General features: G+C 36.4%; 1 protein-coding gene across 1 annotated transcript in view; it reads left to right on the forward strand.

Moving 5' to 3' along the window:
- LOC306877707 (small conductance calcium-activated potassium channel protein 3-like) overlaps window positions 1–25,557 on the forward strand; it is a gene marked incomplete at its 5' end in the record, with an annotated part of 48,197 nt that overhangs the window by 5,903 nt on the left and 16,737 nt on the right. The window contains 3 exons of the mRNA XM_079429626.1: window positions 8,645–8,941; window positions 15,903–16,024; window positions 19,238–19,379. Coding sequence (XP_079285752.1) covers window positions 8,645–8,941; window positions 15,903–16,024; window positions 19,238–19,379 — 561 coding nt within the window. The remainder of the gene's footprint in view (window positions 1–8,644; window positions 8,942–15,902; window positions 16,025–19,237; window positions 19,380–25,557) is intronic.

Here is a 25,557-nt window from a genome sequence, read left to right on the forward strand (position 1 = left end):
TTTCTACTGTTTTTGCCAAGACAATGAAAGTCAATGGGGTCCAAAAAAACAACACTGGACACCAATGACATTCATTAAAAACCCACTGAGATATTTTTCAAAATATATTTTTGTTTTTCTTCTACAGAAGAAAGAAAGTCATACAGATTTTGAAATGAGGGCAAGTAAATGATGACCGATTTTTTTCTTTTGGGTGAACTATCCTTTCAAGTCCTGTGAATCTCTCAATGGAACCATTTTTTATTTTTGGTTCAGTCAAAATCCACTTTGCCCATATGGCTGAAAGTGCCTCTAAGGTAGCGTTTGAACTCAGGTGTATGTGTTAATGTGAGTGCATCTCTTCCGGAGAGCTAACAAGCTTCATCCTTGGCTAAAGTTTGTGAACCGCTTGGCTCCTGTAGAGCCATATTAAAAATGATTCATGGCTGTACAGCTTCAGCTAAGACCCATTAAGGAATTTGGTGAATCACCAGTATTACTTGAAGCCAATTTTATAATTATCTTTAGTTCAAGGTTGGACTGATTCTAGAAAGGTTTTGCTTGAGTGGTTTTATGATGAGCTTTTTGAAGCTATTTGGCCCTTGGAGACTTAACATGCAGTGCATTTGAGTTCATGTATTAGGTAAGGGACACAACAAGAGACCTGGTAGAAAACTATTTAAAAGGATAAATTATTGATGAGGAATATCACAGCAAGTTGCATTGGTTAGCCATTGGAAATTTACCATGGAAATTATAGTTTACACCAAAATACTGTAAAATACTATTTAGCAGTTATTCGTTGCCACAATAAATCTTTGTTAACTTCGTAACATTATAGCTCTATCATTATCAAAAAGAGAAGTTAAGCAGAATGGCATGATAAACGAGTTCTAAAGCAATTTTTTGGAAAGTATAACTATATTGACTTATAGGTATATTTTGGCAACAAAGTTTGGTGTGTTAAAACTTGTCCTACTGTATGACTGTATAACATGCTGTACTTCTACACTTTTGTTTGTGTATAAAATGAAGACTTAGGTTGCTGTATGATTTACTTAATTTAATAGTTCTCAGAATAGGGTTATTTTTTAAACCCAGTATCCCTATGAACATACATCTTAAGAGTTTATTAAATATGTTCACTGTTGCTGACAAGGAAAAACAATACAGTTTATATAATGTGACAACATGCCCCAATAGCATTATGCTATATGGGCTAAGCTGTAACAAGGGAACCAGCCATTAAACTGCCTATTACATTCAGCACATTTAAACCATACTGTAACATTTAAAAATAAAAATGTAACATTAAATTGATAGAAATTAAAAACATGTCCCGATTTCACATTTATGACATGTTAAAATTATCTTGACATGAAATGTTATGAAAAATACCCTTAAAAACTAGGGTTGTCATGCACATTTGTTTTGTGTCTCATAGTACAATACCAGCTAAATTATCAAGATACCAATTAGTATCACAATATAGATCTATAATTTTATTTAGCAATAATTACTTACAGTTTACACAAAATTATCACTATTGCACTACTGTAATATACATATAAAAAATAATATATTTATTTAATAACATAACATAGCATCGCAGTGTTTACTGGGGTTTGTAAAACTGTGTTGTTTCATTCTGTTGCACTCCGTCTCACATCTTGTGTGAACCTGATGCACTGGACTCCAATAATACAGTGTTAGCTCCTCTGCTCTGACATGAAGGAGCTAATGCACAGGTAGGGCTTTTAACTGACAGCATGGGTGCTGCTGACAACGGAACGACAGAGGAACGTTTCCAGAACATTGCGAAAGCACTGTGATAGCACATCCCATCTCTCAGTTTCACTGTGTGAGAGTTGTAGCTTGGTGGAAACTGTAGGGCTTTCCTGCTTGCTGTTTTTGCTACTGGCTACACACATGGGAGGTTGTGCGTATGTGCGAGAGAGAAAGTGTGCGTATAAATGTATTTATTTTAAACAGAGGGAATTCCAAGCTGCTTTTAAAAGCACCGCAGGCAGATTTCCCTGCTTATTTAGCCTGTGTGTGTCTGTATCCCGCAGTATGGAGTATTTTGGGCCTGCCTCAGTGGTAATCTGAGTTGATTGGAGTTACCTGCTGTTCTCTTGATTTTTCCTAGGTCGTCTTAACCCGGCTGATTTTTTGCCAAGGTTTCGTTCTGCAACAACTTTCAGGGATCATAAAAGATTCGCCATAGGGCAAAATTGACAGTCTCGGATCGTTTAGCGTGACATGCTTACGACGGCCGATTAATTGTCTTTACAATGAATTTCAGCCGGAGTCTGACATGGTCAGATATTTTGGATCACAGTCCTGTGACTGCTGCTAAGACGCCTGGTGGCATTTTCTTATCTATGTGGGTATTTGCACCTGGTTTTTACCCAGATCATGTACTTGATGTGGTGAGTGTGTGTGTGTGTATGCATTGTTTTAATGTTTTTGGCTCAGCAGATTCTCTGGTGCATAGGGTAAATAAAAAAACAACAACAATTTAACAGGAAATTTAGCTGCCTGGTGTTTGCATCAGCACAGAAGTTATTAATGGGATAGTTCACCCAAAAATGAAAATTCGGTCATTAATTACTCACTTTCATGTCGTTCCAAACCTGTAAGACCTTCGTTCATCTTCAGTTGCTGTCTATGTAGGGTCAGAAAGAGCTTGGATTTCATCGAAAATATCTTAATTTGTGTTCTGAAGATGAACGAAGGTCTTATGGGTTTGGAACAACATGAGGATGTAATTAATGACAGAATTTTCATTTTTGGGTGAACTATCCCTTTAAGGTTATTAACAATATGAATTAGGTTTATTTTTAAATTTTCACTTTTCAACTTTTAGTAATTTTGTAATTTTTATTACTATTTCAATTTAGCTTTACATTTTTTTTCAGTTTTGGTTTTAGTCATTTGAGTACTTCAACTTGAACTTATTTCAGATAGTTGTATTTCAGTTTTTCGTCTATTATTTATGTGTGTGACCCTGAACCACAAAATAAGGGTAAATTTTTCAAAATTGAGATTTATACGTCATCTGGAATGAGGCTGAATAAATAAGCTTTCCATTGATGTATGGTTTGTTAGGATAGGATAATATTTGGCCGAGAAAATCTGGAATCTGAGCGTGCAGAAAATCCAAATGAAGTCCTTAGCCATGCATATTACTTATCGAAAATTAAGTTTTAATACACTTACAGTAGGACATTTACAAAATATATTCATGGAACATAATCCCTACTTAATATCCTAATGATATTTGCCATAAAAGAAAAATCAATAATTTTGACTTGGATTGTTATAAATATACCCGTGCTACTTATGACTGGTTTTGTGGTCCAGGGTCACATTTTATTTTATTTCAGCTTTATTTATATTAATGAAACTTTTTTTTTTTTTTCAAGTTTTAGTTTTAGGTAACAACAACAAATAATTGTCAATAAACATTCCCCTCACATTATACATTACATTATACACTTATGATAGTGTATCATTCAATCAAAATCTTGAGTGTACTTGTTTCACGCATTTCTAGGTGAAATATACCCAACATTAAGGGCATGCCCAGGGTCTGTATTGGACCATCTGAGTTTTTGTATGTAAGTAAGTATGTCAGAATGGACTGAAACTTCCCAGTCAAAGCTGTCAGTTGTGACAAAAATCATATATTCTGACATGAAGACAGTTGATGTCTGCCTTTGCTTTTACTTAAGATCTCACTGGAGTCATATCATACAATCTGACAAGTAACAATGATAAAAGACAGGGAAAAAATGGCACAATGTTTGCCTGGACTTGTGATTATGAGGAAGTGAGGTGATCTGAATTAGTATGTATGTGAGCATTTGTTTGTGTGCGGTGTGTGTGTGTGTGTGTGTGTGTGTGACTTATAATTCTATTATCATAACAAATGTGTTCATCTCTGACAGGGCAAAACAACAAAACAGACACTATTATTCTCGCTCTGCTTCACTCTTCCCCTCTCTCTCCTCTTTCAACCGCTGCATCCCTCTTGGAGTGTCCTGTTTTTCCTAACCTCTGCATTTTTCTCTTTCTCTCGTCCTTCACTTCTCTGTCTGCTCTCCTATTCATCCTTCCTTCCTTCCTAATTTTTCCTAATTGGCTCTGGCCCTCATTTGTTGGGAGGTTCTGGGTTTCTCTCTCTCTCCGATGGGTTTAGGGAGGCAGCTCGGTTCAGTCACTCGTGTTGACAGATTACCCTCACTAATGGAATTTAATTATTCAGCATATCCTGGTGGCGATTTGGCCCGAAAAAGAACGACAGGATGGGTGGGGGGGGTGAGGTAGCGGAGAGATGAATTAGGAGTAACGTGCGGAGGAGGAAAGGAAGAGATGATGAGGGAGAAAAGTGAGATTTTAATGCTTTTAATGTCTTTTTTTGTTCTCAAAGTTACATGGAACATTCCCACGATTACTCATAAAAGCGCAGCTTACAGAAATAAGAACCATTTTATGCTGATAAAGATTGTGACGATTTTCAGGAAATATTTGAAATTATGTAAGCAGCCATAAGTAGTAATAGACAGCTATATAGAATTATATTTGGCTGTTTTTAGCCAATATTTGGTTGTTGTGAACTGATATTTGGGCATTTAGAGCTAATTTTTGACTAATTATGTTGAGTAACGTTACTAAACATTGGTTTATTTGTTTATTACATATTATTTAATGTTTAAATAATATATTTAATGTTTAAACATTTTAACATTTAATAAACATTATCTGTTTTCAGATATTATGTTGAGGTGAACTTGATTAAACATTGGTTTTATTAATAATTTCTTATTTCATATTTATTACATGTTTAGACATTTTAATATTTAATAACCACTATCTGTCTAAAATATTTTTAGTGAATTTTGAGTAAATATCCAGTGTTGATTTGAACAATTAGGTTCATACACTAAAAAATGCTGGCTTAAAAACAACCCAACTTGGGTTATTTGGCAACCTGGGCTGGGTAAATACTGGACAGAACACATGCTGAGTTATTTTGTCCCAGCTGGTTGGGTTAAACGTTTTTACCCACCATGCTGGTTTGTTTAATTTAAGTCATCTATTGTTTTATTATATTATATAATAAAATTATTATATTGCTGGCTTAAAATGGGCTGGAAATTAAAAATCACACACAGAATTACTATAGGCAACAGCAATAATCAAAAGATGAACATTTATTATGAAGCAAGAACACCCATGGACAAAATACAAGACAAATTGAATTTATTTGGGTGAATTCAGCATAGTTTACAATATTACATACATTTAAACTCGCTTAACAAGCATTTTAGAAATAAAAAAAGGCACATTTAAAAGTAGCATTTTAATTTAAGTGTATTCAACCGTTCTCTGTAATCGCTTTTTACCGAAATAGTGCTAATTCTCATGCCGGTGTGTTCCCGAAATCTGAGTCGGTGAAGGGCTGCTGTTCACGGGAGAACTGTTAACTTTAGACCACGGCCTCGCGTTTCACTCGTTGCTGAGAGATAGTGTGACTGACTCCAAAACCTGCCCAAAAACAAACAGTACTGAAATTAGAGAACATATTTTAACATCAAATTAAATTATGATGAATAAAATCCATTTATGTTATGCAAGGCAAAGGCGTTTCCAGTGCGAAACGACCGCAGCTGATGCAGCTGACTGACATCTCGTGCTTATGTTGCGTTGCGAAAAATAATATAATTTACACCACATTAAAGACTTTATAAATGAAATTAAATATATACAAACCTTTATTTCCGCGAAAGAGAGCACCAAATCGGCAGCGGCGACACTGAGAACAGCTCTCTCCTGTGGACTTAAGAAGGCCGTGCTCTAGCAGCTGCGTTGTTGAGAAGTTTCATCGGAGACAAGCTCAACTCAGCGTTAAAATGACCCAGCACCTGGGTAAAAATATTAAAATCAACCCGATACAATGACCCAACAAGCTGAACCCAGCATTTGGGTTAAAAAAAAATAACCCAGCACCATGGTAAAAATATTAAAAACAACCCAATAAAATGACCTAACAGGCTGAACCCAGCATTTGGGTAAAAATTATTATAATAACCCAGCATTTTTTAGAGTGCAGGTTCATAAAATATTAAAAAATTGTAACATTTAATAAATATGATCTTTTGCAAGTATTTTAGTGGATTTTGTTTAAATATAATCTGAAAATGTGTTTTATTTTAATTTAATCAATTTAATGTTAAATTGAAATAATAATTGATTCATTGATTCTTAAAAGTTGAATAAACATTCTAATAATAAACAAGATATTTTCAAATTGTTTTAGGTGATTTTGAGTTGATTAAGTGTTTCATCAATTTAATGTTTATTAAATGTTTATACATTAAAAACCCTAACAATAATATTTTCAAATACCTATAATGAATTTTGCAAAACAATATTCTGAAAAGGTGTTGATTTGATTAATTTAATATTCATAAAATTTCATTTCATCAGTATTACTGTCTCATTATCCTGGGTTATTTACAATAAATCAACACTGAATCAGCCACAGTCCACTGTAGATGTCAATGGTATCAGTCATCACAACCCATATAGGTCAACCATTATTCATAAGTCATACACCCATCCATACAAACCTCTCACAGATTCACATGCGCTCTCATACACACACTCACACATTCTCTTTCATTCTCCTTCCACCCACCCACATGCACGTATTTTTCCCACACATTCATTCCCTTTCTCGGCTTCTTTCCCTGCCTTCCACCTCCTTTCTATGTAGCTCCCTCTCGCTTTCCTCACGCTCGCTCTCTTTTGCGCTCGCATACACACACACAAACACAGTCATTCTCTCCCTCTCTCACCAGGGGACCCTAATTAAGCTTGGCTGGTCTTTGATGTTGTCGCCTAGGCAACAGTCACCATGACGAGGCTGGCTTTTCCAGAAAAAAAAAACATGCGCATTTTACAGCCATACGACATGCAGCGTGCCCTTCGCACACACCAAGTCAGACACACAAACATGCACAAGCAATTAGACAAACAAAGCGATATCATTGGATGCCAGGAAGACCTGTTGCGCAACCTCGAGATGAATATAGTCAAGCACGATATATCGCCGAAAAGCTATACGACTTCATTCATGAGTTCTCAGGATTCCCGTATAATCATTTGCAGCCCTCCTGTGGGTGTGCGAGTGTGTGTGGATGTGTGGATGTCTCAGTGGGGAAAACCCTGCTTGCCTTCTGCTTATCAATTAAACAAACCTCGCCAATCTGACACTTACAATTAACATTAAACACATCTAACACCACCAGCCAGCACAATTAGCTTTCTGCCGTTAGGCTCTGCTGATATACCGCCTGACATGAAGTTGCATTGGGAGAGGGAACGAGAGAAAAAGAGAGAAAAACAGAGAGAGTCAAAGAACTGTCAGTACACATTATGCCAGCGGAATTCTGTTTGCTTATTGCTTATCTGTTTGGCGTTCCTGGTAGGATAAAATGACTATCTGAGCGTGCTCTCATTGTGGGGCTCATCAATCTGTTTCCCTCTCATTTTGCCTCCTGCGCTGCGTCTGAGAACACACTTTACTCATTCAGTTAGTCAAAAGGCAGCTCTATTTATTAGTTGTTCTAATGAGCTAATCTGAATTATTAATTTGTAATTGAAGTTTTTGATTAAATGGATGATGAATGGTTGGTCTTGAGTTGTTGCGCAACTGGACTTTTGTTTTTTTCCTCTTTCATTTGCTGCGAGGCACTCGTGTCCTAAGAGGCGCGACTTGACAAGCAATTTGTCTGTCCACGCTAAAAGCGAAAATACTGTGCGATGCAACATGTTTTTAGCTGATCAGAACGTATTTTATATTTAATAGAGCTGTTTGGTCCTGAAATCCGGAAGAGAATTTGCTTTGTTCGGGCGTTGGGTTCCCTCTGGAATTTCTAATGGGTTTTTAGAATAGCGCTTTTACATTTATGAATACATTTATGATTTGAAAATAATGTTTATGAGCAATTTTCTGTTTTGTTCAGTATAAATTACACACAGGCATGCATCAAATGGAAAAAAAAGGATTATAAGCTAATCAGCTCTATATACAGGCACAATTTCTATCTATCTATCTATCTATCTATCTATCTATCTATCTATCTATCTATCTATCTATCTATCTATCTATCTATCTATCTATCTATCTATCTATCTATCTATCTATCTATCTATAGGTATTAGAAGGTCCTGAAGGAACACAAGATCATGCTAATTCTCTAGGTTTTTGGATTTTAGCAGAATTTTCAACCAATGAAATCGAACTGTTTTATTTTATTTTATATATTTTATTATGAATATCACACTTGTGTAAAATGAATAAATAAATAAATGTTGGAACAAAATTTGCATGTACTTTTTTATTGCTTTAAACAACTGCATCTAATTTGTACACGGTGTTAGATTAAAAGAACTGTTAATTAAGCTTTTATGGTGGCTTGGTTTTATTTCTTTGTGTTATGTCATTGTTACAGTTAGTGACTGCCGTGTTCCCTCGAGCACTTTTAAAAGACTGAATGCAAATTTGATATCCATTATGTAAATTGAAACTTTGCTGGGAAATTCTGCTCAATTTTCATCGTTTAACATTCCCATTCTGACTTTTCCCCTTCAGCTCTTTGTCATTGACAACGGTGCGGACGACTGGCGGATCGCCATGACCATGGAGCGAGTGCTGCTTATCGCTCTGGAGCTGATCGTTTCAGCCGTTCACCCGGTGCCGGGGGACTTCAAATTCATGTGGCGGGCGCGACTGGCCTTCTCCTACGCTCCCTCGCAGGCAGAGGCAGATCTAGACATGGTGCTGTCTGTACCCATGTTCCTTAGACTCTACCTCATCGCCCGAGTCATGCTGCTACATAGCAAGCTCTTCACTGATGCCTCCTCCCGCAGCATAGGGGCACTCAACAAGGTCAGAGGTCAACCCAACAACACAAAACTGAGAATTTAGGGTGTGAATTATCATTTCTGGAATTTGTTTGTGAGTGTGGTTTTCCTTTCTTTTGGCTAGTTAGCATGGCCTCATTAGCCACTGCTGGTTGATGGTGTATTCCTGACTAAATGTTTTTTGCAAGTAGCATGTCACATGATTCCTGTTGAGAGGTCTCTTAAAAGCGTGAAATCACATACTTCTGGAGGTTTCTTCACAAGCCAAGCCACTTCCATTGAGATGAATGGGAATGCTAATGGCTAGCTTTCTTCAGGTATTATAGACAACCTAGTCCAAACCTCATCAGCTTGCCAGCTTTTCCCTTTCTGTCTGGCTTCAATGGCCCACTTGTGCCTAGATTCTTTAAACACATCCTCTCAGGAAAATATGTCTTTGTCCCATCCGAATGTGACTGCTTGTCAGGAGTTGAATCTCTTCAACTGAGAAAAACGCGGTACATGCTGTGGCTGAGGGCAGTAAAGTTTGTTTTTATGAGGACAATCATGAGCACAGAGACCAGTGGTTTTCAGCGCTGGAGGAAGAGGTTTTGTGTGTGTTTATGTGGTTTGTTCGGTCTCTTGAGACAGATGAACCTGTCAGATTTACTGATGGTTTACAGATTGTATTTATAGGCTGGTTCACACTGACCCAACAAACAGCAATAGGGTTCACACACTGATCCAAACTTGTGGTTTTTGCGAAGCTACTTTAAAACTGCTTCAGGCTACTAAATAATAAATCTAGACAAACTACAGTCAAACTGTCTGTGAAACCAGGGATTTTAAACTTTTTCATTTCTTGGACCCCCAAATATGATGATCCCTTTGCTAGGGACCTGTAAAGAGACACAAACATGGGACTTATTATAGACTAAAATATTTGTGATTGTTTTTATGATTTCTTAACAGTTTTAAGAAAGCATAATAAAAGCATTATGTCAAGTTCTGGAAATTTAAGCTTATTTGAGTATTTATTTATTTATTATTTGTTTGTTCATTTTTACACAATTTGTACACTTTTTTTTCAAAACCCTTGAACTAAACTATGATTATGAACATGCAAATGTGTTTATTGCACGATTATTAGTTTACATGAACTAAAACTAAAACCATAAAAAATGAATTGTTGTTTGAAGTAAAACAAACTTTGTCTAAAATAATTTAAATATTTAGTTTAACTTGTACTAAAATAACTAAAACTGAAACCAAAATGAATAAAAACGATTATATAACACTATATTCTGCCACTGTAAACAAACAAACAAAAAGCGGAATAAAATTACTAAAATTTAACAAAATGTTAAGGGCAGGCAGTTATTTAAAATATTAATAAAAGCTATAATTTAAAATAGTTTTTTAAAAAATATTAACTTATTATTTCAGGGAATATTTCAAGTATATTTCAATATTTCCCTGCTATAACCCATAGGTATAATTTATTATTTTTTATTATTTATTAAGTAGCTGACTACACTGAAGCTACTTAAGTTGGTAGAATATTATAATATAATAAAAAAAATATTAATATAATACTATCTGATCATTTATAATTGTATAAGAACTGTATTTCTCTTGCTCAAAAACAAAGAGTGGTTCTAAATTAACCTTGATTTGAGATTAGTGACAAACAGCAGTGTTTAACTAAATATTTAATTATAAAAAGACACAAAGACTGGAGATGCCCTTCTGCATAAGAGAGGCTTGACACTTCTTTTGGAACTGCTTCATTCACATGAGTCACAAAAACTAAATAAACCAATGCTGAGGACATCAAGGAGAGAGCTTTTGAGTTGGCTCAGCTGTAATGCTATCTGTACAACACAATGTGATATAATGTGATGTCATTTTGTCACACTACGCTGCCGATATTGGAAAAAACGTGGCTAGTTATTGGAGAAGCTACATTGTTATGGAAACAGCTGAGCTACTGTTATGCTACTAAAATTTAGTAGATCCAACAAAACCCATTTGCCATTTGGTGTACAGTGCCCTCCATAAGTATTGGAACAGTAAAGACAAAATTGCTCTGTTGGCTGTGAAGTCAAGACATTTGGAAATATGATTAAAAGATGAATATGAGACAAAACTACAGAATGTCACATTTTATTATTAGCCGTTTCAACACATATATGTTTTACCAAATAAAAAGAACAGCACTTTTAGAGTTCATCCCACTCATTGATGTGAGCATAAGTATTGGGACAGTTGGACATAAGGCAGATATAAAAGATTAAAAGCTATTATTTAGTTGCAGATCCCTTGAATACAATCACAGCAGTGAGTCTGTGACCCATAGACATCACCAGACTCTTGGTCTCATCCTTTGAAATGCTTTTCCCAGCCTTTAATGCAGCCAATCCCAGTTGTTGCTTGTTTTGGGGAGTTTCTGCCTTTACTCTCCTCTTCAGCTGCTGAAATTCATGTTCAATCGGATTTAAATCTGGAGATTGACTTGGGCAATCTAAGACTTTCCATTTCTTTGCCCTTATAAATTCCTTGACTGAACTGGCAGGGTGTTTTGGGTCATTGTCCTGATGCAATATGAAGCACTTCCCAATGAATCTGGTGGCATTTTCTTGAATATTGGTAGGCAAGATGGTTTTGTACCCTTTCAAATTCATTCTGCTACTGTCATCATACATTAAGTCATCAGTAAAGTTGAGAGGGCCTGTTCCAGAGGCCACGACACCACCTCCACCATGCTTTACAGATGAGGCTGTATGCTTGGGATCATTGCAGTTCCCTTTTTTTCTCCACATTTTTGCTTTCCCATCACTTAGATAAAGGTTCATCTTTGTCTCATCGGTCCATAAACACTTCCAAACCTCTTCTGGCTCACCTTCGTGCTTTTTTGCAAACTCTAATCTTGCTTTCTATTTTTGGTGCTTGTCAGAGGTTTGCATCTTGCTGTGTAGCATCTGTAATTCTGTCAAAGTCTCCTGAGGACAGTAAATTGTCAGAGCATCACCCCAGCTTTCTGGAAGTTGTTGCTGATTTTACAGACACGTCTTTTAGGGTTCATTTTCACAGCTTTTATGATTTGTCTGTCATCAACTACTGTTGTTTTCTCAGCCGATCAGGTCGTGGTTGGTTGCTGGTGTCGCTGGTGGTTTCCAAACTCTTGATTTATCCATGCCCTTTATTTTTGCTAGAGCTCTAATTGACTTCCTCTTTTCTTTTAGCATCCAAATTGCCTGCTTTTCTCTCAAAGTCAGCTCCCTCGTCTTCATCCTTGTTTGTGTGTCATCATCGAATGTGGCATTCAGAATACAGAAGTAATGAATATAAGTGATACGACACATTCCCTGCTTTTAATATCTGAAGAATTAATGCAACAGGACACAGCTGATCTGTGAGGCAGCTGATCCAATACTTATGCTCACATCAGATAGGGGGATGAAACTCTAAAAGTGCTGAACTTCTTAGCTGGTAAAACATCTGTGTGTTGAATCACCCAATAATAAAATGTGACATTCTGTAGTTTTGTCTCATATTCATCTTTTAATCATATTTGTAAATGTCTTGACTCCACAGCCAACAGAGCAAATTTGTCTTTACTGTTCCAATACTTTTGGAGGGCACTGTATGTTGGCATTTGCTGGGTCGGAGTGAACTAGCATTCAGACGTAGCTTCAGTTGAAGTTCAGCTTTGCCCAGAAGCTTCAGCTAATTGTTTTTGCATTGTTAGGATGCAGCATCACAGCTCGTTGTCAGTTGATGTGACTGATGAATTTTGTGCAGTAATGGATTTTATGATAGATGGCTGTGTTTTTCAAGCAGGGTTATCTCGGCTCTCCTTTAGATGGCTGATTGATGTCTCTTAATATTGTGTATCTCTTCAGCTTTGTGGTTAAGAGAGACTGAAGAATGACTGCTGTGGCTGTCAAGTGTTTGATAGTTCAAAGTTTGAGTTTTGTCCTTGGGTGCCATTAAAATAACCAGAAACAGGTGAAAAGAGTCCCGATGTACTTTAATTTGAATGGCTGATTGGAGAGGGTAATCACTTTGTCCTTTGAGAGAAGCTCTTGTTTCAAAGAGATGTAAATGCAGATTCTCTTTCCTCTCATGTGCTGTTTTATCATTAATGATCGTGTGGTCCATCTTAGCTTAGAGATCTCCGCCTTCCCTCTGGAGAGCTGCCCTTTCTTTTAAGTAAAACAAATCAATCATAATGATGACGATAATGAATATTATTGTTTTCAGTCAAGTATAGATGAAATAGTGTACAAGCAAACATTGGCAGCACTTCTTGTTCTTCAAACATTAGATTCAAACTGAGTTGAAAATGAAAAAGAAAAAAAAAAGAAAAACCGTGGAGGTGGAATTTGGGTTTCTTGTAGATTTCAGTAAGAGCACAGCTAGTATTTCAAATTAATTATAATAGTTCAAGTCACAGTGATTATTTTTGAACAAAGACATCACACAACTTTTGATCTCAGTCAGATGTTTCCAAGTGCAACTGCTTCAACAAATATAAGGCCAAATGTGAGCTTTTGATGGTCTTGATATGAATAAGACCACCATAAGGGACAAAGGGACCCTGTCTCCACCACCTCAGCATCTTATACTGCCTTTTTGGAGAGGAAAATATGTCTTCTCATTTATTTAGTAATTTTTAGAAAGTAAATTGGCTTTAAAACTATCAACCAGTCAATGTCAAATTTTATTTAGATCAGTTTGTATTTATATAATAATATTGTTTTACTTCTCTTTTCATATAAAACTGCTTTCAGGCTTCATAAGTGTGCTATAGGTATATATAAGTGTTTGATGTGCATTCAACAACCTGTCTCATATAAGAAACTTACAACTTTATTATTAAGTTGAAATTTTGCTGGTAGTTCAAGAAGAACCTGCATAAATTTATTTACTATGAACTAGGGATTCCCAAACTGAGGGGAACTGCAGGTTGCTAATAACTACCTATTCATCCATTTTCCAAAGTTTGTCCTCGATAGGGTCACAGGAATAGCTAATAAATAAGTAAATAATAATAAAAAAAATCTAAATAAAAAAATATATATTTTAAAATTAAAAACAAAGTAAAACACTAAAAAGATTCATTATTTTATTCATTTACCTGCATGTCATGTGTGCACTAACTAACATCAGAGATCTGTGAACATGTCAGTGTGTTTATTGAAAGGTTATTAAAACTAAAACTAAAAAAAAACATGCTCGTTGTGCGAAATAAAACAATCACTAGGTAAAATAAATTTAAACCGTTTTTCAGATAGTTTCCCATAGTCAACATTTTCATTTAGTTTAATTTGATGGACTAAAATAACATACTATAATGTACTTTAATAAAAACTGTAACGGCATATTAAAAACCCTGATGTACTGTATATATGCTTATAAAATTAAAAAAATTATACAGTAAAATTTATGTAACTTTCATTAAAATTATAACAAATACAGAACTTACAAAAAATAAACAACATGGCAAAATAACAAACAATATTTCAAAATATTATAAAAAAATATAAGAGTGTCTCTGTAATAGTATAGGATTGTGTATTGGCAAGAATCTGATGATACGATACGTATCACGAGACAGGGGTTGCAGGGATACTGTAAGCATGGCGATATATTGGGATATTTCTTATTTTAGGAATAGGATATGTTTTTAGGAAAGCTGTCATTACGAACACACCACCATATGCAAACCTTAGGAAAATATAAAAAATAAATAAATAAAAAGTATTTAACCAGAACACAGTGGGATCTGCATTTGCAATAATCAGTCCCTATAACATTCAATGTTATTAAACAACTTCTATGCAGTCAAGTAAAGGGAGAAAATTGTGCTTGCAGGATTCTTTAGTTAAATGCATAAAATGTATTTGATAAAAATACCATATATATATTTAGACCCTGCTTTAAATGTTCACAGTTTAAGTTTACAGTTGTAACATACAATGTCATAACATTTTGATTCGAACAAAAAATTACATCTGCTTAATATCAACACAAAATAAAGTGCTTGCAGGATTTCTAAAGAAAACAAAACAATTGTAAAACAATACAATAACTACAGATGTTGAACATTCTCAGAACCTTTCAACTTGGATTTATCAGGTTTTTCAGTTTGTATTTATGTTTTGCATGGAATCGCAGAGATTGCAACGTAAGCACCGCCCCCAACTGCCCAAATGGCAAACGCCCCCCAAAACGAGAGAAAGCTGCAGCCGTGTAGCGACCCTAGCACCCACTGTGCCCCGCGCGAAGGCTCTTCACATGAGACGCGGCAAGCAGCAGAATTGAGGTGGTGCCCGTGCCACAGTCCCGGGGTGGACGTTACTACGCCACACTTCAACTTTGTACACCGAAATGGGAGTTGGAACAATTTTTTCATCCGCCATTACTGGCAGCGAACTATATTAACACTAACATTAGTGGCGTGCCCTAATGCTAGTATTTCCTGTCACCTGTTTAAGTTCAGAGATGAAGATATCTAGCGATTGGGATCTGCTATCTGCTATCTAGCGATTGGGATATGAACTCAAAACGAAACAACTGCCATGAATCTTGTATGATTTTGTTTTTTAAATATTGATATTCCATTTTTGAGAATCGATACAGTATCGCCAAACAAAATATCGCTATACTCACGTGTATCAATATTTTCTTACACCCCTACTCTATAATAGTTATACTGGTAAAATTACACTGTTTTTTCTAGATGTTAACTTCAAGAATGTATTTTTGGTCAAAGGGGTTGACAAATAAAATTTGAGAATTCCTGCTAGAAACCATAGGTATAATTTTTCATGTTCATGATATAATGTTTGCTAGTTTAGAAGCATTATAAGCCACTTCTATCGATCAGTAAAAGCTTCTTGCAAATTTGTTGTAAGTCGTGTAACTTCATCTAGTGTGACAGTGATGAATGACATCCAGGCTGAAAGGAATCACTAACATATGACTGGTTTTCTTATCAGGTGCACTTTAACACACGGTTTGTGATGAAGACACTGATGACCATATGCCCGGGCACGGTGCTGCTGGTCTTCAGTATCTCCCTGTGGATCATCGCTGCCTGGACCGTAAGAGTGTGTGAGAGGTGAGAGAGAGAACGAGCGTGAGGAAGAATTAACAAATGAATCATTGTGTTTCCAACTGCACCTTTTTGTCTAGACGCTGTCGAGTTTCTTATGCTTAATGAGGACTCACCTAAATCCACACCAATAAGTGGCACTGCCTGGAAGATAATACACCGCTTGAGGTGTGCAAACACTCGTTCTACACATCAGCTCTTCTGTGGGGAGGAAAAGAGACCAGCGTGAAAGAGGGATCGAATTAAAGAAAGAGACAGAAAAGGGGCACTTTCATTCACACCCTTGTTTCCAGAAGACCTGTCTATCTAAACAGTGTTCCTCCTTTTCCAGACACTCATGCACTCCGTACAGCAGCCAAACGCGATGTGCATTAACAGATTTCCCAAGTTGCGTCTTAAAAGGGTCACGGGATAAACTAGGCCCTCAGGCCAGTGAGTGGGTGTTTCTGACTCTACCAGGCGTGTTGTCATGGTTACAAACTCTAAATGTGTGTTAGTCTCGGGGTTGACACTTTCAAATATTGAGGGTTCCCCAGATTGGGGACCTGAGGTTTGATGATTATTTTGATAGCAGCAGGCTCGAGCAGCGTGATATGAGTGACGGTTTGCGCATTTGAATTGCCACATCTGATCAAGGCAGTGTTGTTGTGAGATGAGCCTACAGGGATCTACTCTATTTTTATGCACTGCACTCAAAGTCATCGTGTTAAAGACCCTTTCCAGAGGAGGAGTCTCCCTGCAGGCTGTGGGCTTCTCTTACTCAGTCCAGAACACACACAGTGGACTTCAGACCTCCTCCTAACTGGATTAATTTATTTCAACTACGTTCTTGCGAGGTTGATATATGATGCCTTAAAGGGTTACTTCACCCAAAAATGAAAATTCTGTCATTAATTACTCACCCTCATGTCGTTACAAACCCGTAAGACCTTCATTCATCTTCAGAAAAACAAATTAAGATATTTTTTGATGTAATCCAAGCTCTTTCTGACCCTGGAAAGACAATAACGTAACTGACATGTTCAAAGCCCAAAAAGGTAGAAAGGACATCATTACAAATAGTCCATGTGACATCAGTAGTTCAACTGTAATTTTATGAAGATACGAGAATACTTTTTGCGCACAAAGAAAACAAACACAATGACTTTATTCAACAATTTCTTCCCTTCCGTGTCAGTCTTTGATGCACGTTCACAAGAGCATCACAACGCATGTGTGTGATGCTGCTGACACAGGATCCAGCGTTCTGATGTAGAACATGCATCTCACTTAACTTTTCTCTTTGGAGTGTTACAAGCTGATTGTGCATAGATAAGATCCCTGAAGTTGCAAAGACTAAAGTCTCAAAACCAAAGAGATATTCTGTATCAAAGGTAAGACTTTGCCACGCCCCCGTAAAACGGCTCATTCAAACACGCCCCCACATGTCTGCGTCACGATGTGGAAAATTTTGCGTAATGCCGCCCAAATGTTCACGCAAAGAGAAAAGGCGTGGTTTCAGAAACCACAGTAGTGTTGATGCAGCCAGGGACAGGGAGATGCTGTGTGTTTCTAGGCTAAAAACAAAAGCATTTTATTTGGCCTTCCGAAAGTAGATGCATTTAGGAATCATTAAGATTACTTACAACAGAACAGCACAACCCAGATGTTATCACAACACATTTTATGAACGACAGTTTCGTGAACCTAGGAGAGGAGGTAATTCTGACTTTGCTATGACAATCTGGCTCTTCTGAATCAGCAACTGTAAGTAAGTTTTGTTATTAGTTTAAGCATTTGCTATTTACTGTTCAAATGCAGAGTTTTGCGCATTGTGTGTGTGTGTGTGTGTGTGTGTGTGCGTGTGTGTGTGTGAGAGAGAGAGAGAGAGAGAGAGAGAGAGGGTCACATCACAGTGGAGTCAGCTGTCTTAATCGCGGCTTGTTTGCAAATACATACGAGCATCATCACTGTGTCATGCGACTCTGTTCCCTCTCGGACTTGAACTGATGGTAAAACTAAGGACATTATTAACTGTCTTTATTTTTATTTTAAAAGCTGAAGCTCGCGATTATGGGAAGGGGCGTTACATTTCCGACAAGATCTTGTGGTGTTCGGCCAATCACAATGCACTATGCCAGTTGGCCAATCAGAGCAGACTGCGCATGTCGGAAAGAGGGACTTTGTAGAAAACGAAGAGTTTGAGAGAGGCGGGGCATGGAGGAAATACAATAATGTACAGTATTTGAAAAATACTTTGTTTTTTGAACATTAAAGCATGTCAACATATTCTGTTACACCAAATGCACAAAATAAAATACACCAAATCTTTAAAAAAGCATAATATGACCCCTTTAAGTTTATCGTCTGCATATTCTGCTTCAAATAAGTAAGGCTGGGCAAAAAAAAGCAAAAAAAAAGTCATCCTCTCTGTCGATATCTTTAGACAAGTTTACGAAGACTCGTTTTATGTACAGTGTGCATGTTCAGAACGCTGGTTCCCGTGTCTGCAGAACCACGCGCATGAATCGTGATACTCTCCTGAACATGTGGCAAAGACTGACTGGGAAGAGAAGAAATTGTTGAATAAAATCATTACACACTTTGCACACAAAAAGTATTCTCATAGCTTCGTAAAATTCTTACATTCGTACATTCTTGGTCTACACAATTCATTAGGTCAAAAAAATATATAATTATTATATATATGTATGCCTGCTCTCACACTCTCAAAATTCTCTGTAGAAAGTCTAATGGTTTTCTCTGCAAACAAAAAATATTTGTCTTAATTTTAAAATGAATTGTTTTAATTCTTCATCAAAATAGTCTGAAATGACATTACTTTTTTTAATGATGTTACCTTGGCTGAACGTATGAATATATAAATATGAGCTGGATGGGGGAAACCCTAATGTGTTTATTTGATTTGATTTGATTTGATTCTATTTTATTTTATTTTAGGATTTTTGTGTTTTATGCTAATTCAAAGGTATAACAAACATTTAAGTTCCTCGAAATGCCTGTGGGCAAACAGTTTTCCTTCAGAGTGCTTTGCAAATCAGATTAAGGAATGGAAACGTATGAAAGTATTTGATGCAAAAACTTTGATGTGATATTTGTGCCTTTTTCACATCCAGTTATTGCTTCTCCATACCTTCCACAGGCAGAACCTGTTCAAAGTTTCCTTCAATAATCAAATCTTTCCCACCTGAACCTCAGTTTCTTTTTTCTCTCTCTCAGGTATCATGATGCTCAGGATGTGACTAGTAATTTTTTGGGGGCAATGTGGCTCATCTCCATCACCTTCCTCTCCATTGGATACGGAGACATGGTGCCTCACACCTACTGTGGCAAGGGAGTGTGTCTGCTCACAGGAATTATGGTAAAAACACACACACACACACATAGCACAGAGGTTGCACACCCACGGCAACAATGGACAGTCTAAAGATATGTTTTCCTACTCGCTATCTTACTTCTAGAAACCCAGACCTGCACACCAACCACAGTCTCACTAACCCTGTCTGTTAGCAAACACCAGGACACACCAGCGTGCAAACATCGAGTGTTTTTAGGATGAATTATTTTGTGTATTCTGGGATGGCACATTTGTTCAGCTTTGAGGCTGTTGCGGGCTGCCATTGTTCTGCCTGATTAGCTTACAGTACAATGGCATTATCTTAATGTAAGCCCCAGGTATTTCTTGCTATAATCTCTCTCTCAGAGCCCAGAGTATGTCTCTGTGCTTGAGGAAAGCTTGACAGGTGGTGTATAGCAACTGTTTAGATGTGTTTATTTTGATGTTGAGTTTGCAGATTGTAAATATCTGTTAGTAGAGGTCACTTTCTCTCGTTTCTCTCCTCTCTGTTGCTGTGTTTGGAGTATTTGTTCTTCCTGTTCACATACTGTCAGTTTCAGTGTCTCTAAATATCCTCACAGAGAGACTACAGAGGAAAAATATGGTTAACGTGATGTGACGGTTCTTTTTCAGTTTGTTTTCATTTTGGGAGTTTTTTGAAATCTTCATCTTTCCCTCTTGATTACACACACACTTACACAAACACACACACACACACACACACACGCACACACAGGTTTGTTTTTGTGAATTGTGGGGACTTTCCATAGTCTTCTTTTGTTTTTATACTGTACAAGCCGTATTTTCCGTATCGCCCTACACCAACCCTACACCTAAACCTACCCCTTACAAGAAACTTTGTGCATTTTTACTTGTTTATTAGTGCTTATAACCAGTGTTGGGGATAACGCATTACAAGTAACACAAGTTACGTAATCAGATTACTTTTTCCAAGCAACTAGTAAAGTAACGCATTACTTTATAATTAACAAGAAAATATCTGAGTTACTTTTTCAAAAAAGTAACGCCAGTTACTTTGTTTTGCCATTTATTGACTGAAAAGTCTCCTGTCCCCATATTGGGAGAAATCGGAAGTACAGAGGCGTTGTGTGCGCTGTGTGAACATGATGTTACTGTAGTTCTATACTAAATGTGAATGTGCATTAATTCATCTCACTCGCAAAAAACTGATTTAGTATTCATCAAAATTAATTAAAACAGTGAAATGCAAACTCAGAATATGACGCAAATCTGCAATAATTAAATACTTTAAATAACACAAATGTATCTAATCTCATTTTATTAACCGATGTCTTTGCTGCTGACCTTTGATGATCCAGTTCAACCATATTAATAAGCAAAAATGACTTTAGATAAACTAACAATTGTGCTTCATTGTTTTTTTTATTGCTGAAGAGTATCGTACCATTTTCTCCTGCGTTCTACTGTACAGATGTGAATTTACTTTTCCTTCAGCTTGAGGTTTATTCATTACACTTTTTGGTGTGAAAGGGCTTTTACATTTGCTATAAATAGAACTTATATTAAAAACAATCAATCAAGCCCTGCTCATATTTAAAAAGTAATGCGAAAGTAACGTAACCCATTACTTTCCATAAAAAGTAACTAAGTAACGTAATTAGTTTTTTTACTTTTTTAGGGAGTAACGCAATATTGTTATGCATTACTTTTAAAAGTAACTTTCCCCAACACTGCTTATAAAGAACATATTTTGAATGACCATATTCTACATCCTTAATCCTACTTAATACCTAAACTTATTAATAAGCAGCAAATTAGGAGTATATTTAGGCAAAAGTCATAGTTAATGGTTTGTTAATAGTTAATTGGATCTTAAAATAAAGTGTGACCAAACATTTTTAACATTTTCAAGAATAATTTAAATTGAATGATACTAATATGCAATGTGGTGTAACAATCAAGTATATAGTACAAAATTAAATTTTTAACAAGTATATTATTAAATCATAAATATAATTCTTTTTTTTGGGGGTGATATTTTTATAACCTGAACAAACTATATCAAATGATCTGATATTTTGCAAGACTTGCAAGTCAAGCGAGTCAATCCTATATATGATATAATTTCTAGTTTTGCATGTTGGCTACACCGCATGACTGTTTTTTAATAATAATAATAATAATAATATCCAGTATATTTATAATATATATATATATATATATATATATATATATATATATATACCGCGTCACTATATATAAGAATTAATAATATAAATACGTGTAACAAAAAATTATGCCAAACTGTGTAATAAGGATTTATTTTGATGAATTACATTTTAATGAGGCATTTTTTGTTCATTATGATATCAGGAGAGTTGTATCATCTTGACATTTTTAACATATTCTCACAGTCTTAATTGTTTAAAAGGGCAGCCAATGTTTCTTCCATGTCGCTTGTGTTCCTTCCATTTTTAAATGTGAGCTGCTAAAGAGATGAAGCGCTATAGAACAGGTATTAGAGAAGCAGAAAGAGTGTTGGATGTGATTTCTTTTACTGTTGAGAGTGATTGTGATGACTTTCTATAGGCAGAATTATGGGACTTGTTGCTATGACAACATCGAAGGCCAACTCTGTTAGACTGTACCACTGCCCTGCGGGAATGGGAGTGTTTGGGCAGGGCTTTAGTTTGCCAGTATCTTGGTGCTGCTTGAGGATTTAGGGATGCAAGGAGCACCTGTCTATCCTGTCTGCAAATGTAGGTGTGGAATTGAGGACATTATATATCAATATAGCATCTAATAACTCACTTCCTCGTTCAAACACCAGCTAATGGCTAATGGATTGTTATAGTTGAGCATCATAACTGAAGATTCAGCATTGTCAGCTCTAACGCAGTGTATTTTGGTCTGAGGGCAGGTGTTTTTTCTTATTTTCTCAAGACATTAATAACCTTCGGATCTGGAAAAAGGTGAAATATAAACTGCAATGCGGATAAATGGATCATTCTGACACTCTTTTGTCACTTTAAGAGATGAATGTTTTGTGGGTTTTTTTCTGGGCATGGTTTTATACAAGCTGCCATATGGAAACACATATACACTCTTTGTCGATGTCCTAGAGGGGTTTTTCGTGGATGGTCATCATGTTTTATTAAGTGCTGAATATGGGAACAGAAGTGCTTCTTGAAAATGGGCATGTTTGTTGTATATTTATGTCTTGTGAAATGGGTGTAGAGTATTTTTGTATTGACATTTCGCTTCTGTATGTCCTACAACTGGGTTTAAAAATATTCCATTAATGTCACACACACACTGTACACATATATGCCATACACAGTCATAGGAAGCGCACACACTTTCATTAGTCGCTTTTTAATTCAAATTAATTTCTTATTAGTAGCTCTGCGACCTCATTAACACCTCACCTCCTCTTCTCCTGGCTTTACACTCCATCTTTTTTCCCAGACCTCTTCTCTTTCTGTGCTGAACTATTGTTTCTCTCTTCTTGAACTGAAATTGTATTCCTCTCTGACTATCCCTGTGCCTAAGAACAATAAACCCTCTTGCCTGAATGACTATCGCCCAGTTGCCCTCACATCTTTAGTCATGAAGGTTTTTGAGAGACTTGTAAAAAGCCACATCTGCTCCTCCATCCCTGATACTTTGGACCCTCTTCAGTTTGCCTATCTCCCAAACAGATCTACGGACGATGCCATCTCTCACGTCCTCCACTCTTCCCTCACACACTTGTACAGCAACAATGGGAATTATGTAAGGCTGCTATTCATTGACTATAGCTCAGCTTTCAACACTATAGTCCCCATCAAGCTGGCATCTAAACTCACAGGCCTTGGCCTCACTCTGTGACTGGATTCAAGACTTCCTCACCAGCAGACCTCAAGTGGTGAAAGTTGGCCAGTTCACCTCAAACTCCATCACCCTGAACGTAGGAGCCCCACAGGGCTGTGTCCTGAGTCCCCTGCTCTACTCTCTCTACACGCATGACTGCGTGTCCTCTCACAGCTCCACATCTATTATCAAATTCGCTGATGATACTGTGGTCCTGGGCCTCATCTCCATCAACGATGAGACCGCATACTTGGATGAGGTAGAGAGACTTACGTCATGGTGCCAGGACAACTGTCTCTCTCTGAATGTGAGCAAAACTAAAGAGCTGATCATGGACTTTAGGAAGAGACAGCAGCAGCCCTACACTTCTCTTATGATCAGTGGGACCCCTGTGGAGAGGGTGAGTAGCTTCAAGTACCTCGGTGTAAACATCTCTGAGAACCTGACTTGGACTACACGCATCCAAACACAGGTTAAGAAAGCCAGGCAAAGACTGTACCATCTGCGACAGCTGAGGAAATTCAGGGTCTCACCAGTAATCCTGAAAACTTTCTATTCAGGGACCATAGAAAGTGTATTGACTCAGTGCATCTCAGTGTGGTATGGAAACAGCTCCAATCAGGACTGCAAAGCACTACAGAGAGTTGTGCACTTAGCTGAGCGCATCTCGGGTCTGCTCTCCCCTCTCTGCAGGACATCTACCTCAAACGCTGCAAAAGTAGAGCTGTCAAAATCTTCAAGGACTCAAATCACCCTGGTAACCGACTATTCACTTTGCTTCCATCTGGTAAGCGCTTCCATAGCCTGATGGCGAAAACTGAGAGACTTAGGAGGAGCTTCTTCCCCCAGGCCATCAGGCTCCTAAACTCTAACTCTGTGTCATAACATCACTTGACTCCATGTTAACATCACTATATCAATAAGCTATTCATAATTTTTTCTACCTCATATGCTGCCATTTAAATACCCTGTACAACTTTTTTTGCACATTCTTTTGCACATTCCTGTTATATTACTATTTATGTCAACAACATACTGAACTGCACATTTATATTTATATTTTTTTATCTTTTATTTTATTCTTTTTAATTTTTTTCTACTTTTCTTTTTCTTAATATTTGTCTATACAATTGCACTGTCCTGTGAGCGGACCTGACTTACATTTCACTGCTGGTTATACTCTGTATAATTGTGACGAATACAAATCTTGAATCTTGAATATATATATATATATATATATATATATATACTGTATGTATATATATATATATATATATATATATATATATATATATATATATATATATATTGCATAGCATGAAAGATAATTTTGTTTTTTTCACATATGAGAATTAAGGGTAAATTTAATGTGTCTGTGTCTGTATACATTACCATTCAAAAGTTTGGGGTCAGTAATATATTTTTTTATTAAGGAACTTAATACTTTGTTAGCAAGGATGTAATTAAAATGATCAAGACATTTATAATGTTACAAAATGTTATTTCAAATAAACTGAAGAATGACAATTTTCACAGAAATATTAAGCAACACTGTTTTACACTGATAATAATACATGCTTCTTGACTATTAGAATGATTTCTGCACGTGACACTGAAAACTGGAGCAATGACTGCTGACAATTAATCTTTTTCATCACAAATTTTATTTTAAATTACATTAAGTTATTATGAATTGTAATTGTTTACTGTATATTTGATCAATAAATGCAGCCTGGTGAGCTTAAGAGACTTTTTTCCAATTCATTAAAAATTGTACAGACCCCAAACATTTAAACAATATCTCAAAAGGAGATATTATTTAAACATCAAAGCTGCTATATGTTAGGTAAAGATTCGAAACTGGTCCTCTTTCATACTAAAAACAAAAACCTGTACAACTAGAGTCAGTCTTCAAAAAGTTTTTTTTTCCATTTGGTCATGCCTTGTCTCCCCTAGGGCACCAAGTATACAGAACTGCCACTGGTTCCCCTGGTTAAAAGAAACAGGTGCATGACACCACGGAATGTAACACCGCAAAAAACCCTAATAGCCCTAAAATTGTCTTCATTTTCTTGAAGCAAAATATGTATTTTTATTATTAAATTTTTTTCTTATGATTTTGCCTGACATATTTGTAATTTAGCTACTTTTACTTAAACCACTTCACAAACAGTTGTTTGTTTTGTCTCTTTCTAATGCTCTCTCATCTGGAATGAACTGGAGTTAATGTTTCCATAGCTTATCCATTGGAAATCCCTTATTTATTATCATTCATGTTGTTCCATGTAACCTCTGCTTATGATACAAGTATGTAATGTTTTCATGCATCTGTGTGTGTGTGTTCTCTCACCTTGACCTCATCTCTTGT

Source organism: Barbus barbus, assembly GCF_936440315.1.
Source record: "Barbus barbus genome assembly, chromosome: 12".
NCBI classification, from domain to species: Eukaryota; Metazoa; Chordata; class Actinopteri; order Cypriniformes; family Cyprinidae; genus Barbus; species Barbus barbus.